Source organism: Abrus precatorius, unplaced genomic scaffold, assembly GCF_003935025.1.
Source record: "Abrus precatorius isolate BTA unplaced genomic scaffold, Abrus_2018 Scaffold153, whole genome shotgun sequence".
NCBI classification, from domain to species: Eukaryota; Viridiplantae; Streptophyta; class Magnoliopsida; order Fabales; family Fabaceae; genus Abrus; species Abrus precatorius.
The window spans coordinates 1139448-1153043 of NW_020874351.1; the positions used below are offsets into that span (position 1 = coordinate 1139448).

The 13596-nt window shown below is 30.3% G+C and overlaps 3 protein-coding genes and 1 pseudogene across 3 annotated transcripts; 3 read left to right on the forward strand and 1 right to left on the reverse strand.

The window, feature by feature from the left end:
• The first annotated feature begins 162 nt into the window (after positions 1-162).
• On the forward strand, positions 163-2727 carry LOC113857236 (annotated as a pseudogene).
• Positions 2728-4511: 1784 nt separating this feature from the next.
• LOC113857237 (probable fucosyltransferase 7) lies at positions 4512-6400 on the forward strand. The gene is made up of 2 exons (XM_027489034.1): positions 4512-4782; positions 4926-6400. Exons 1-2 carry the CDS (start codon positions 4512-4514, stop codon positions 6398-6400), a joined length of 1746 nt encoding a protein of 581 aa, XP_027344835.1.
• A 1724-nt stretch (positions 6401-8124) lies between these two features.
• On the forward strand, positions 8125-9399 carry LOC113857252. The gene is made up of 2 exons (XM_027489051.1): positions 8125-8329; positions 8906-9399. The coding sequence occupies exon 2, from the start codon at positions 8974-8976 to the stop codon at positions 9157-9159; it is 186 nt and encodes a 61-aa protein (XP_027344852.1). The 5' UTR covers positions 8125-8329; positions 8906-8973; the 3' UTR covers positions 9160-9399.
• Positions 9400-11421: 2022 nt separating this feature from the next.
• LOC113857238 (F-box protein At5g07610-like) lies at positions 11422-12591 on the reverse strand. The gene has a single exon (XM_027489035.1). It carries the CDS (start codon positions 12589-12591, stop codon positions 11422-11424), a length of 1170 nt encoding a protein of 389 aa, XP_027344836.1.
• Positions 12592-13596: the final 1005 nt, after the last annotated feature.

Consider the following 13596-nt stretch of genomic DNA (forward strand, 5'->3'; position numbering starts at 1 on the left):
TTTTGAACAAATTACATTCCCAAATTCCTCGCAGCCTCTCCCCTTCTCATTTCCATGATTGAAAAAACAATGGAAAAAGTTATTTTACTAATCCCCGAAATAAATAAAAAAATGCTCTAAATTAAATGAACAGAAAAAAATTCTGGGTATTAACTTACGGTGATGAAGTTTAAGGTTTTGATTGTAAAAAGATACGGTGTGGAAAGGAATGAAGAAGGATGAATTGAGAGAGAAAAGGAGATTGGTAGAACGAGAAACGTTGTGCGGTGTTTCGAGTAGATTTAGGAACATGATACCGTTATGGTAGTTACAAGTGTCCACGCCACACGTGCGCGCTTTTAATTTGCATGTCTTCAGACACCACTCATGCAGTTTTTTTTTTTTTTTTGGTATTTTTTTTTTTTGAAACACAGGTCAAACATTATATTTGTGTGTCTCTAGAAAAAGGGTGTATTTTTCGAAGAAAGTTGGACATAAGAAACTAAGAAAGTGAGATAAAAGAGATTAACCTTATCGCTATAAAGGGAATTTTAAAAAAATACTAGATTAATGTTAAATAACTGAAAATAGTAAACTTTTTATTTAAAAATTAATAAAGCTTCATTACTTTCAAATGTATAAAACTATTCTAAATACGGATGTTTACAAAATCATTAAAATTCAAGGACATGTTGGTGAACTCCTCCTCCACATTTCATTTCCCTAATCCAGGGCTGCTTTATAAATGAATTATCATAAATTTAATTATGTTTGAATTGATTCTTAAATTTATCTTGTTTGTAAATAACATTATCTACTAAGTTGAAGTTAAATTACTAAAATGTTGATATTTGAGTTAAATAAACAGTTGAGTTTATCTCTGGTAGTAATTTAACTCTAACTTAATAGAAAGAACTATTTACAAAAGGATTACAATTTAAAGATTGGTTGAAACAAAATCAAAGTTTAGAATGTATATTTATGTAAAAAAAGATAAAACTTTAAAAATAATTGAGAAAAAATCAAAATTCAGAATATGTATTTACAAAGGGAATAAAATTAAGAACAATTGAATTTGAAACGAAACTAAAGTTTAGAGTATCATTTTATAAGAGAGATAAAGTTTAGGAGGAGTAAACACTAATTTCCATTAAATTTTAAATGATAAAATTTGTAAGGGATTAAATGATGTTAAAATATAATTTTGCTGAAATTTATTTGTTACATGTCCCGAGATTAATCAGCCACACAACGCCCTAATCCTAATAGATTCATCATTAAAAAGCACGTCAAAAGACTAATCTGGTGCTTGTATGATGTTTTTTTATAAATAAATAAATAAATTATTTTTGGATCTTGTACCTCCAACACAAATTTCCCATTTCTTGTGAAGACAACGTCGTCTTTCTATAATCCTCATATAACAATATTAAAGCTGAAAATGCCTAAGAAATTTCATTGCCCAGAATAGTATCTTATGCCACTTGCTTCACCGTGTTGATGAGCTTTTATGTTCAGATTGAAGGAATTTAGAACAAACCATTTTATATAAAATCTCATTAGATAATGAAGCTTCCAAGTGGCTAAGAACATGACTCTCAAGTTAATTCATTTATAGATGTGGGAAGAAATTAATATACTTTTAATTAGAGCGCGGCAACTAGTTTAGTGGGATTGTATATGATTATAGTATTTGCATTTGGAGCAAGATTGTCTTTACTATTGGGAAAAGTGAAATGAAATAACCCTGTTCCACTTTATTTATTAATTTTTATTAAAAAGTATAATATTTAATATTATTAATATATTAATCCTATAAATTTATATAACTTCTTACAACATTTTCTTATATATACATTCGACCTTCAGCTCTCTTTATTAATCTACAACACTGGCAATGATCCTGCGAAATATTTTCACTGTGATCATAATCAACATCTTCCTTGGTTGATTATGCAGTCTGACCAATATTTTGTCCCTTCTCTATTCATGACCCCATATTTCAACCAAGAGATTTCCAAACTGTTCCCTGAAAAAGACAGTTTTCCACCATTTGGGACGCTCCCTTTTTCACCCTTCAAATGAAGCTTGGGAACTAATCAGCAGGCACTATCAAGCACACTTGGCCAAGGCAGATGAGAGGGTAGGCATCCAAATAAGACTATTTAATCCCGTTTCCACTCCACAACAACCAGTTATGGATCTAGTTTTAAGCTGCACCATAAAGCATACGCTACTTCCGAAAATAGGTATGCAAAATTCAGTATCTTCTAGAGGAAAAAACACTGTAAGGGCTGTTCTTGTGGCATCTTTATATCTCTTTATATCCAGAATATGGTGATAATTTAAGGACTGTGTATCTTAAGAAACCAGCTGTTACAGGTGAAATAATACAAGTTTATCAGCCAAGTCATGAAGGGCATCAAAAGTTTTATGATAATATGCATAATATGAAGGATTGGATGGAAATGTATCTAGCTACTAAGTTTATCTGACGTGTTGGTGACTACCTCTAGGTCTACTTTTGGTTATGTTGCTCAAGGCTTGGGAAATTTGAAGCCATGGCTTCTTCACAAGCTAGTCAATAACGATACTCATTTTTCATCCTGTGAACGGGAGTTCTCATCGGAGCCTTGCTATCATGTTCCTCCCATGCATTACTGCAACGGAAAGCCCATAGAAGATTTTGTTTTGAAGGAATGCAAGGATTATTGTTTTGGAGTGAAACTGGTGAATGCTTCTACGTAGTTTCTTTTTGGTCTTTGACTTGAGTATAGTCCTTTTTAGAGAGAATTCTTAGATCCAAGTTCCTCGCATTGTAAGCAAAATTTGCCCTCATATCTCACTTCCACTGTAACTAGGTGTTGTTGCAGTTGTTTCATGATTATATACTTTATATTTCTGTTGATTTGATTCTAAATTAATACAACCTGAGTATTATTTACTTATGCAGTTAATATTTTAAAAATATTAATTTAAGTATTTTATTTAATTACTTGTATTTAAAAACTTGAATTAATATAGCTAGGTAGTATTTATTTTAAAATAATATCTCAATATTTTAAAAATGGAAATTTAATCATCATGATAATTAAGTATAGCATTTTTAAGATTGTGGATCGACCCTTCAAAGGCTCAGACTGCTGAATCTCAAATTGGGTTGAAATCATGTTTTGTTTACCTTGTAGAGCCAATCCAATTATTTTATCCAATTAACCATGTTGATTTTGTATCCTCTCAAATTCGGCCATTTTTGACCGTGCTGTTAGCCTGTAGTTCCTCCATGAAATTAAAAAAGAAAAGAATATGAACCCCAACTTCAATCATGATGAGCACAAATTCATCATGATTCATTTTTTAATGAGTAGCGCGTATGAGTTGGATTATTGGCATTTAGGGCAAGATTTTGTCTATAGTGTCTGGTCCCATAAATGCACAGAAATTTGGCTTTTTAACGCGTTGTTAAAGATAACAAATAAAAATTTATATATAAATTTTTTATTAAGATTTGTAAATATTAATAATATTATTAAATATTATATTTTTAATGATAAACTTTTTATTTTCTTTATTTTTTTATTGTGTACATTTAGGTACATATTTAAAAAATTATAAAAAATAGCTCAAACAAATATTTAATAATTGTTTGGATAGGATATACTTTAAGGGAAAAAAAAGACGCATTTTAAAATCAATAAAAATATGTATTATTTATGATATATAATAAATAATACATTATAACCATTATAATTTATGGTTTTATATAAATATTATAAATTAAAATGCATTTATTTAAAATAAAAGTTTTATCTTTCCTCCTCTTCTTTCTAAACTCCTCTTTCCCTCCTAAAAGGAAAGTAATAAATGTCAGTTTAATAAAAATAGACAAATTAAAATTCCAAATATAAAGTGGATCTTCAATACCACATGCATATGTCTATTATAAAAAGTTGACTCAGGATTGTTACACAGAAGGTTGTTTTGGTGGAGCCCTTTGCAAAAACATGTCTTCTGCCCCGAGGTATTCGTTTTCTTTTTACCCTCTTAATTTGATTCATGTTTATTTTTTTTCCTCTAATTGTTTTTTAAACTTGCGCTTAATGAAAAATAGCAATGGTGTGTTTTCACTTTTCACTAACAGTAGATAATTAAGTTAAAGTTTCAATTAATCAATCTCCAATAATAATTTATTGCTATCTGGTGATCATATATGATCTGAGAGACTCTTTGATTGAGTGCTTTTAATCAGAATCTCTTGTTAATTACGAATCAGATATGTGAAAAAGATAAAAAAAAATGAAACTTGATGATGGAGTTCCCCGTGGCTTGGTTCTCTTTTTTTTTTTTTATTGAGTTGAGGATTTTTACATGAATTATGCTTCTTGACTTCATCCTAGATGGAAGAAATTGTACTTAATCTTGGTTTTCCTCATTGTTCGTAGATCTTAATTATGAGCATTCTTCACTATTACAAAGGGTTATATTATTTTCATTAAAGCTTGGCACCTCATAGTGAAGTACTTCAAACCGCAATGGACCAGACAGGACTGAATTCCATGAGACTAAGAATGTTGTTTGTAATGTTTTTCATAGTTTTCCCTGTTGTAATAATAGTTACTTTAATGTACCGAAACTCAAGTTTCGAGCTTTTCGAGAGTTTTTCTAAAGACAAACTACAAGAAGAGAGTGGAACAACTCAAAACGTTACAACTAATGGCTTTGGATTATTTGGAGGAACAGTCCAAAATACAACTCATGAGAGCTTAGGAGGAAAAAAACAGAATAATGATTACCACGTCAGTAGTAAGTAACATTGTAACACCCTTTTGCATGAGTTTCTCTAACTTTTTTCTTTCAAACTTCTATTTGCCTGTTTGTTTCGTAAGGATAAAAAATCACTTTACTTTTCCTCTACTTAACTATGATATTTTGTACCAAAAATGCAGGTTCAAAAAATGCATCATTAACCAGTTCAACAAATGACTCGACCCCACAAACTGTGATCCCAGATGACAAGGTGACAGATAAACTTCTTGATGGACTCTTAGCTTCTGGATTTGATGAAACATCATGCTTAAGCAGGGTGCAGTCCCATTTATACCACAAAGCTTCACCCCACAAACCTTCTCCATATCTGATATCTAAACTACGAAACTACGAAGAAATTCATAGAAAGTGTGGTCCTTATGGTAGAGCTTACGACAGAAGCATGATAGAAATTGTACGCTCCAAGAACAGTGGTGTTAAAGAAATGTGTAAATACATTATTTGGACACCTGTCAATGGTTTGGGGAACCAAATGATTAGCATGGCTGCAACATTTCTTTATGCTGTTCTCACTGATCGAGTGCTACTTGTTAAATTTGGGAAAGACAAACATGGCCTATTTTGCGAGCCATTTATCAATTCAACTTGGATATTGCCTGAGAAATCTCATTTTCGGAATGAAAAGCATATAGAAAAATATCAGATCATGTTAGAGAAGGACAGTGCTAACAATTCAAAGGAGCATTTACCTTCAACTCTCTTTATTAATCTACAACACACCCGCAGTGATCCTGAGAAACTTTTTCACTGTGACCATAGTCAAGATCTTCTCCATAAGGTCCCTTTGTTGATTTTGAGGTCTGATCAATATTTTGTCCCTTCTCTGTTCATGAACCCCTTTTTCAACCAAGAGATTACCAAAATATTCCCAGAAAAAGACACAGTATTCCACCATTTGGGACGCTACCTTTTTCACCCTTCAAATGATGCATGGAAACTAATTAGCAATTTCTATGAGGCACACCTGGCCGAGGCAAATGAGAGGGTAGGAATCCAGATAAGAGTATTTAATCCTGTTTCCACTCCACAACAAACCGTTATGGACTTAGTTTTAAATTGCACCATGAAGCATAAGCTACTGCCAGAAGTGAGTTCCCAAACTTCATCACCTTCTACTGGGAAAAACAAAACTGTTAAGGCTGTTCTTGTGGCATCTTTATATCCAGAATATGGTGAGAATTTACGGACAATGTATCTGGAAAAACCAACTGTTACTGGGGAAATAGTACAAGTTTATCAACCAAGTCATGAAGAGCATCAAAAATTTAATGACAATAAGCATAATATGAAAGCTTGGGTGGACATGTATCTGCTAAGTTTATCTGACGTGTTGGTGACTACCTCTCTGTCTACTTTTGGCTATGTTGCTCAAGGATTGGGACATTTGAAGCCATGGCTTCTTTATAAGTTGGTAAATAATAAGACCCATTTTCCATCCTGTGAACGAGATTTCTCAATGGACCCTTGTTATCATACTCCTCCTAAGCATTACTGCAACGGCAAGCCCATAAAAGATTACGTTTCTTCTTTTCTATATTTGAGGAAATGCAAGGATTATCATTTCGGAGTGAAGCTAGTTAATGGTTCTATGTAAATGCATTTCTTTGGGTTGGTGGTTAAGCTAGTAATTGGACGTTTGTTTTTTCTCAACAAAAAAGAAAAACTAGTGAATGGTTAATCCTTTGACAATTTTTTTAAAAGTATTAAAGACACTTTTGTTTTTTAAATACACTCTTCAATATATTTTGTTGTGATTCATGAATCTCCCTCTCTCTCCTTATAAATGAAATACGTATGTTTGGTTTAAGAAAGAAAATGAAAAGACACAAAATTGAAAGAAAGAACAGGAGTAAAAAGAAATAGTAAAAGAGAGATTTTTTTTCATGCAAAAAAATTTAAGAAAACTTATTTTATTTTTTATTTAATTGTCTTGATCAATATTTTAATTTTTATTATTGAGATTAAATTCATTATTTAGAGTTGATAAATTTTTTTATTGAATTATCATTAATCCTAAAATTATTTAATATATTCAATATTTATTTAACTGCTCAATATATGTTTAAAATTAAAATATAATAAATAACTTATTACATGTATAATATTGAATTTAAGTGAGATAATAACATTAATAGTTATCTTTATTCTCAAATTTATATTAATAGTTCATTTTAAGTGATGGTAACAAATATTATTTTTATAATTACATTTATGATAAGGATAGAAATACTATTGAAAACAAAAATTACAGTTCCATTCTAATAATTAGCACAAATCATACAAATAATATTGATTCTATTTATAAAGAAAGATATGATAATTTTACTAAAATTTAAAAATATTTTGAAGGCCAAAATTGTTATAGATTAAATTATAAAAAATATTTAAAATATAAAATTAATATTTATGAATACTGTAAAAATCAAACTTAAAATTCTATAAATAAAAATATGATCGTTAATTATTATAATAATTTTATGTTAAAAATTATATTTCTTTTAAAGAATTTTTATTGATAATATAAGTTAATATTAGTTTATAAAAAAAATTGATTTAAATCAATTTAATGATCAGATCTCCATATATATTATTTATATATATAAATTAATAAATAAGATTTACTAATATTCATCCAATAAATATTATAATATATGTATATATTAATCTATCTAGATTATTAATATTATATTTGTAATAATCATATCATAAGAACAATTTAAAGTAAATTATAAAGACATTTTTTTATAATCTTTATTATAATTAAAAATCTTTAACTTTAATTGAATAACTTTATAATAAACTATTTAGTAAAAGAATATATATGATAAAAAATACTTTATTATTATATCTTGAATGAATTATATAAACTGGATATTAGGCATTCACGTCTTCTAAAAGTTTATCTGATGTGTTGGTCACTACCTCTGTATCTACTTTATAGGTTATATTAAAAATGATACCCATTTTCCATTATTGTATATATTAAATTTAACATAATTTAGACAGTTATATATATACATGAATTTGATATTATGTGAATAATTTTTTTAATTTTTAATTATATGTAAATAATTTTTAACATAACTTTTAATCATGTATATATAATTAAAAAATTAAATTTCGAAAATTAAATAAAAAATAATATACTAGTTTACTTTTAATGCATTATAATTTAATTTTTTAGTAAAAGAATTGCTTTCTATTCTTTAACTAATGTTTTTAGGGATAAAGACAATGGTCAGTAAGATTTATTAAAAAAGTTAATATTAATAACATTTAAATCATATGTTTCAAAACGATTAAGCATCACTGCGAAACGATTCGTTTTTAATTGTGAAGAATAGGATATGGCGGTGCTGCGTTGTTCCGCAATCGTCTTCTACCCTGGATCGTGCTAGGTTTTGCAGAATTTCAGTTTCACTCAATTGACATACCAACAGAATCTCGAAATTTATCCATCGTTTCGTTTTGGTAACTCGCGAAATCAAATCAATATCGACAAGTGACAACCTCCCACGATTGGGTACGATATTTCGTTACTCGTTTGTCTTATCTATGGATGTGTTTATTGGAAAGGGAATTGTATATCTACGCAGGATTTATGGAATCTTATTTCAAAATTTTGGGGGAAAAATGCTTGATTTATTGTATTCCATTAATTGATTGGCAAGGAGCTACTCATCGTAATCTTGTTTTTGGGTTCCTAGTTTTCTTCTTTCAATCTGTTATTAATATTTTGTGAATAGAGTGAAGTAAAAACAATTTTTCTCTCGCACGTATCATTTAGATTTATACAAAGGGAAGAGTAATTTATTTGAGAAGGTGAAACTGAAACCTGATAACAAAATTGCTCTTTGCATCGTCTATATAATGTGTGGACAGATAATTAGGATATTCCTTATGTGAATGAAGTTGAGCTTTCATACATTTCCTCATCTGTGTTCAATGAATCATTTAATGTTTATATAAAGGTTGGTGTACTTTGAGAAGATGGAACCTGATAATAATAACCAGTATGTTTAAAGATGAAATGGAACCACATAAAGAGATGAATTCTCGGATGATTTTGGCCTGATGCTGATTTGCTTCTTTCTGACAGTGATTCTTGCAAAACTGATCCTTGCAAATATCAGATATTCACTGCAAGCAAGCACTCAAGCATCTGTCATGGGTATAATCAGGAGTTGCTTCTCTTTCATTGCAGGGACAGTGTTTGGGGTTTACTTGGCTCAGAATTATCAAGTTCCTAACCTCAGGAAGGTGGCTGACACCGCTGTGGTAGAGGCGAAGCAAGTTGAGGAAAAATACCGCAAGAGTAAGAAGAAGGGTGGTAATGATGATAACTATGATTAGAGCCTTTACCACACTACATTGGAATCAGGTTCTTGTTTTGGGATTTTTGTTCTTTTTGGGGTTTGTCCTGCATTGTATAGGATCGGGTACCCTTATTAACTTGGAGAACACAAATTAGTGGAAGACCTTTACAGAAGTGATCTTTGCATTTATGAACTTATTATTTTGTCTATTGTTCAAGGGTAATGTTGTCACTCCTTTGTCTTGTTGCAAAATTTGCTTTAAAATTACTAGTTAAAGAAACGTAATGTGAGTGATACTGTGTGTACTCCAGGCCAGAAATTTGTTTGATGGTAATCAGAATTGTGTTCATAAAAATGTTGTTAAAATCATCCTTTAACTGTTGCTCTCGGTGATGTTATCTGATTGGGATTTGTTCCTTCAAAATATTTATATTGTTTGTTTGACAAATGTATGTGCAATATGCTGTGGAAAAGTGAAGTTGCTTGCTGGCTTAACATTCTAAGCGGTATAAAAATCTAAATGAATCGCAATCCATCAAATCAATCTGAGTTTTTCAATTAGTTTTTACGTTGCCAGTTGAAAATAATAAAGAGAAACATAGGTAAAATTTCATTAGTATTTGATCAAGCATTAGCTTTTTATATGAATTCCTTGAGGAATTGGATAGTGAGATGATGCTAGTGATCTCCTTTTGATTTAATTATAGTAGTTACTGATCTTCACGATTATTTGCTTCTTTACTTTTAGCAAATCGAATATAATAATTATTTATATGTAAGTTATATATAATATATTTATTATTTGGTGAGTTAGGCTTTGTTTGAGAGTTTAGAGGAGAAAGGAGGGAAAAGGTTTGAAGGGGAAAAGAGGGAAGGAGAAGGGAGGAGAAGGAGAATCAAACTTCTTTTTTATTTGGATATTTAACATTAAAAGGAGAAGGTGACAACATTAAATAATGTAAATGATATTACTGTCTTTTATATCTTTTATTTAGGTTTTTTGTTATCTTTTTAAAAAAATAAAAAAGTAAATATTTTCTCACTAAAAATTAATAATTTTAAAATTAATGTTTTTATTGTTTATAAATTAAATAGAATCTTAATCGTGAAACGGATGAGAGTGAGAAATTGATGCAATTTAGTTAGCGCGAAAACTAGATATCTAATTTTATTTTTGTTTAAACAAAAATAAAAAAAAACAACAAAAAATATTTCATGAGGAAGGAGGGGGGTAGGATGTGAGGGAAGATAAGGGTTGGGGATGGGTAGAGTTCAGGAGGGCAAGTAGTATAAGAGTGGGAAAAAAAGGGATGAAAGAGTTAGGTATGGAGAGAAAAGGCAAAGTTAGGTATGGGAGTGGAGAGAGGAAGAAGGGATTGGGTATGGAGGAAGAGGGAGTTGTACAAGAGGAAGAGAGTTGGATATAGAGAGAATGAAGAGGCAGTGTTACGCATGGCAGGAAGGAAGAATTGAAAAAATAAAGAAGCAAAATTTGTTTAAACAAATTAAATTTGTTTTAAGCATATTGTGCACAAAAAATTTTTTTATTGTTTTCTTTATTTTTATTTTAGTGCGGCTATTTTTGTTTATAATTAGACATCCAATGCTGGACTGAATGCAGGTCCTAAAAACATTAACCAAGTTTGAATAGTATGCCAAAAGTCTCTAACTTTCTTGCATGGCTTTTGATCCTCAAATAATTGTCCTCTCCGCCCTTCAATAAATATTTATGCTCCCCGTGGTCCCCAAATGTCGTCTATATGCTTTTGTCCGTTTCTTCTGGGTGCAAACTGGCAACTGTTTTATCAGACTTGCTATAAAACCAACTTTAATGGACAAATCCCTCAACAAGTTTAGCTATTTCAAATGACAAAGTATGGAGAGCAAAAGGAGCAGGAAGAACACCTTGGTACTTTCTAATTGTGAAATACTCTTTTGACTCAAAAATTTCCAGAAAGAAAAGTATTATTATTCAATAGTAAAAAAAATTAGATATGGTCTATTATGAATATTTATATATGGACTAATACAATAAAGATAAAATCTCTAAACATAAGACGAAACTAAAGTGATCAAATAAAAAACATAATAGAAATTAACCATCTTAATTTAAAATAAAATCTCAAAATATGACATCCAAATTAAAATTTTAAATGATATATTTAATTAAATCATAATCTGATACATTTTAGGCATATTTGATCCCAATTATGACAATGACATTATGACTTCCCGTCCTCATAAAAAAAAAAGTTTACAGAGTATAACCATATAATTCAAAACTTAAAAAACTGAGCATCTAATAATATAGTTGTTCTATGGATGGAACCAAAGATGGCAGCTCTAGTTGAAAGGGACTAATATCTGATTTCTCATAACCAGGAATGGCCTCAAATTTGTTAGTCTGTAAGTTGGCAGCAAAAACACCATCAGCATAGGAATGCAAGTAAACAATGTCCCCATCATAGGGATGAAACCCCCCTACGCGCTTATAATAATTAGTGCAAAATACAGCAGGTAGATGTGCTGAGAGATTGGTCCTGTGCAACAAATGCCAATTTTGAGAGCCTAACAGTTCCCACACTCTCAAATCATTATGCCCAATATCAGCAATCCTCAAACTCCCACAAGAGCGCCCAAGGTACCCAAAGCTCATTATATCCATAGCATCAGCACCTTCAGGATAACCAATGGTATAATTATAAAGATTAAGAGGATCAAACACAAAAATACTAGTCCTCCCCATGAAATACAAACATTTTTCATAGGCAAAACTTAGCAACCAATGAGGAGCAAAAGCAAAGCCATCTATGCAAGTCACAACCACTTTTCTCCATACTCCTATCTCTGAGGAGAAAACCTCTACTACAAACTGATACTCAGTTCTTATGAAGGATCTCATGATCACCACCCAAAAGCACCGATTAGGATTCAGTGATGGTTTTGTTCCTTCTAGATGATAATAAGGATCGGAAACGAAGCCAACAGCGTATAAAGTTTCCTTACCCCTTTCAAGAGAAGGAGCTACCTGTCTGCATTTCTGGATGAGAGGATCATAGACATAGAAGTCACGACCTGCTGTGTATCTGTTGTTGCAGCACAAAAACAAGCCATTAGAACACCCACATACGTTTCCTTTTATCAGCATGTCTGGAGCTAAAGGGGCCTTCTGGTTTTGGTCATTGAAGCCCAAATGTTCCAAAGATTGGGGTGGAAAAGGAGGTAGGAAAGAAAGCATGAGTTCATGGGGTGAAAGGTATATCAAGTAGGCCTCAAAGAGAGAGTGTTGGCGACATATGAATTCTGTTGGAAATTGAGGATTTGAAATCAAATCTAACCAGCGTTTGCACACTCTCTTGCATCTAGCAGTGGATCTAAATGGCAGTCTTGTGAAGATTTCTATTAAAACATCATCTGTTAATTGGTCTATGTTGGTGAATGAAGACCTCACACATGAGATATCAGACATATGAGTAGACTAACAAAAACAAAACAAAATACTGATTCTAAGGTCTTTTCAGCCAAACCAGAAGGTAGATAGAGACTGTTGAGGCAGAAAGAAAGAAAGAAGAAAGGAGGAGGTGGAGGACAATATGTGGTTTATTGGCTTGTTCTTGTCAAATCCTTAACCCATTTAATATGTTTTAACTTTTGTCTAATTATTTTAATATATTATATGCAAGTGGATTACACTTTCTTTCTAATATTTTAAAGCTGGTTTCCATTGAAGTTATATAAATTCATGGGATAGAATGAGTTATACAAGGAAAAGCAGGGAAGGAGAGATGTTGACATTTATTACATTTTATTTTATTCTATTTTTATATTTTACTAACATTTATTACAACTTATTTTTTTATTTTATTATTATATTTTTAACCACAAATTCTTATTAAATTTTTACAATTATGGTAAGAAAATAAAGATATTTTTAGAAACTTGGAAACAAAAATGGATAAAAAATTTCTCCAATTATCTTAGTTATTAATCAATATTAAAATTTTTATCATAATATCATTTAGTTTAAATATATTATTACCAATAAAATCAATATTTTTTACTTACTTTTGTTTAATCAAATTTATTGAAAATTTTGGTAATCAAAATCATTATATATTTTACCTAGAAAAAAATAACATTTTGGAATTAGTTTTTAAAAAATTTGTTAAGATTTATTTTTTTATATTTTTAAAATATTTAAATTTAGTCTAAGTTGTTATTTATCCTCTACTAAGTGATATGTTGCATAAAAACTAAGAGTGTGTTGTGGTTGGTTTTGGATAAAAAAATTCTAAACCAAATCAAATTGATCATGCCTATTAATTTTTGTTTCTATATGAGATATTTACCGGATTAAGCGGGTCTCGATTAAAATAACCAGCAAATTTGACGGGTGGTTTTATTCAGTTAAGATGTTTCAGATGTTAACTTTTTTTTTTTTTTTTCTGTCTAGCATCATTTTTACACTTACCCT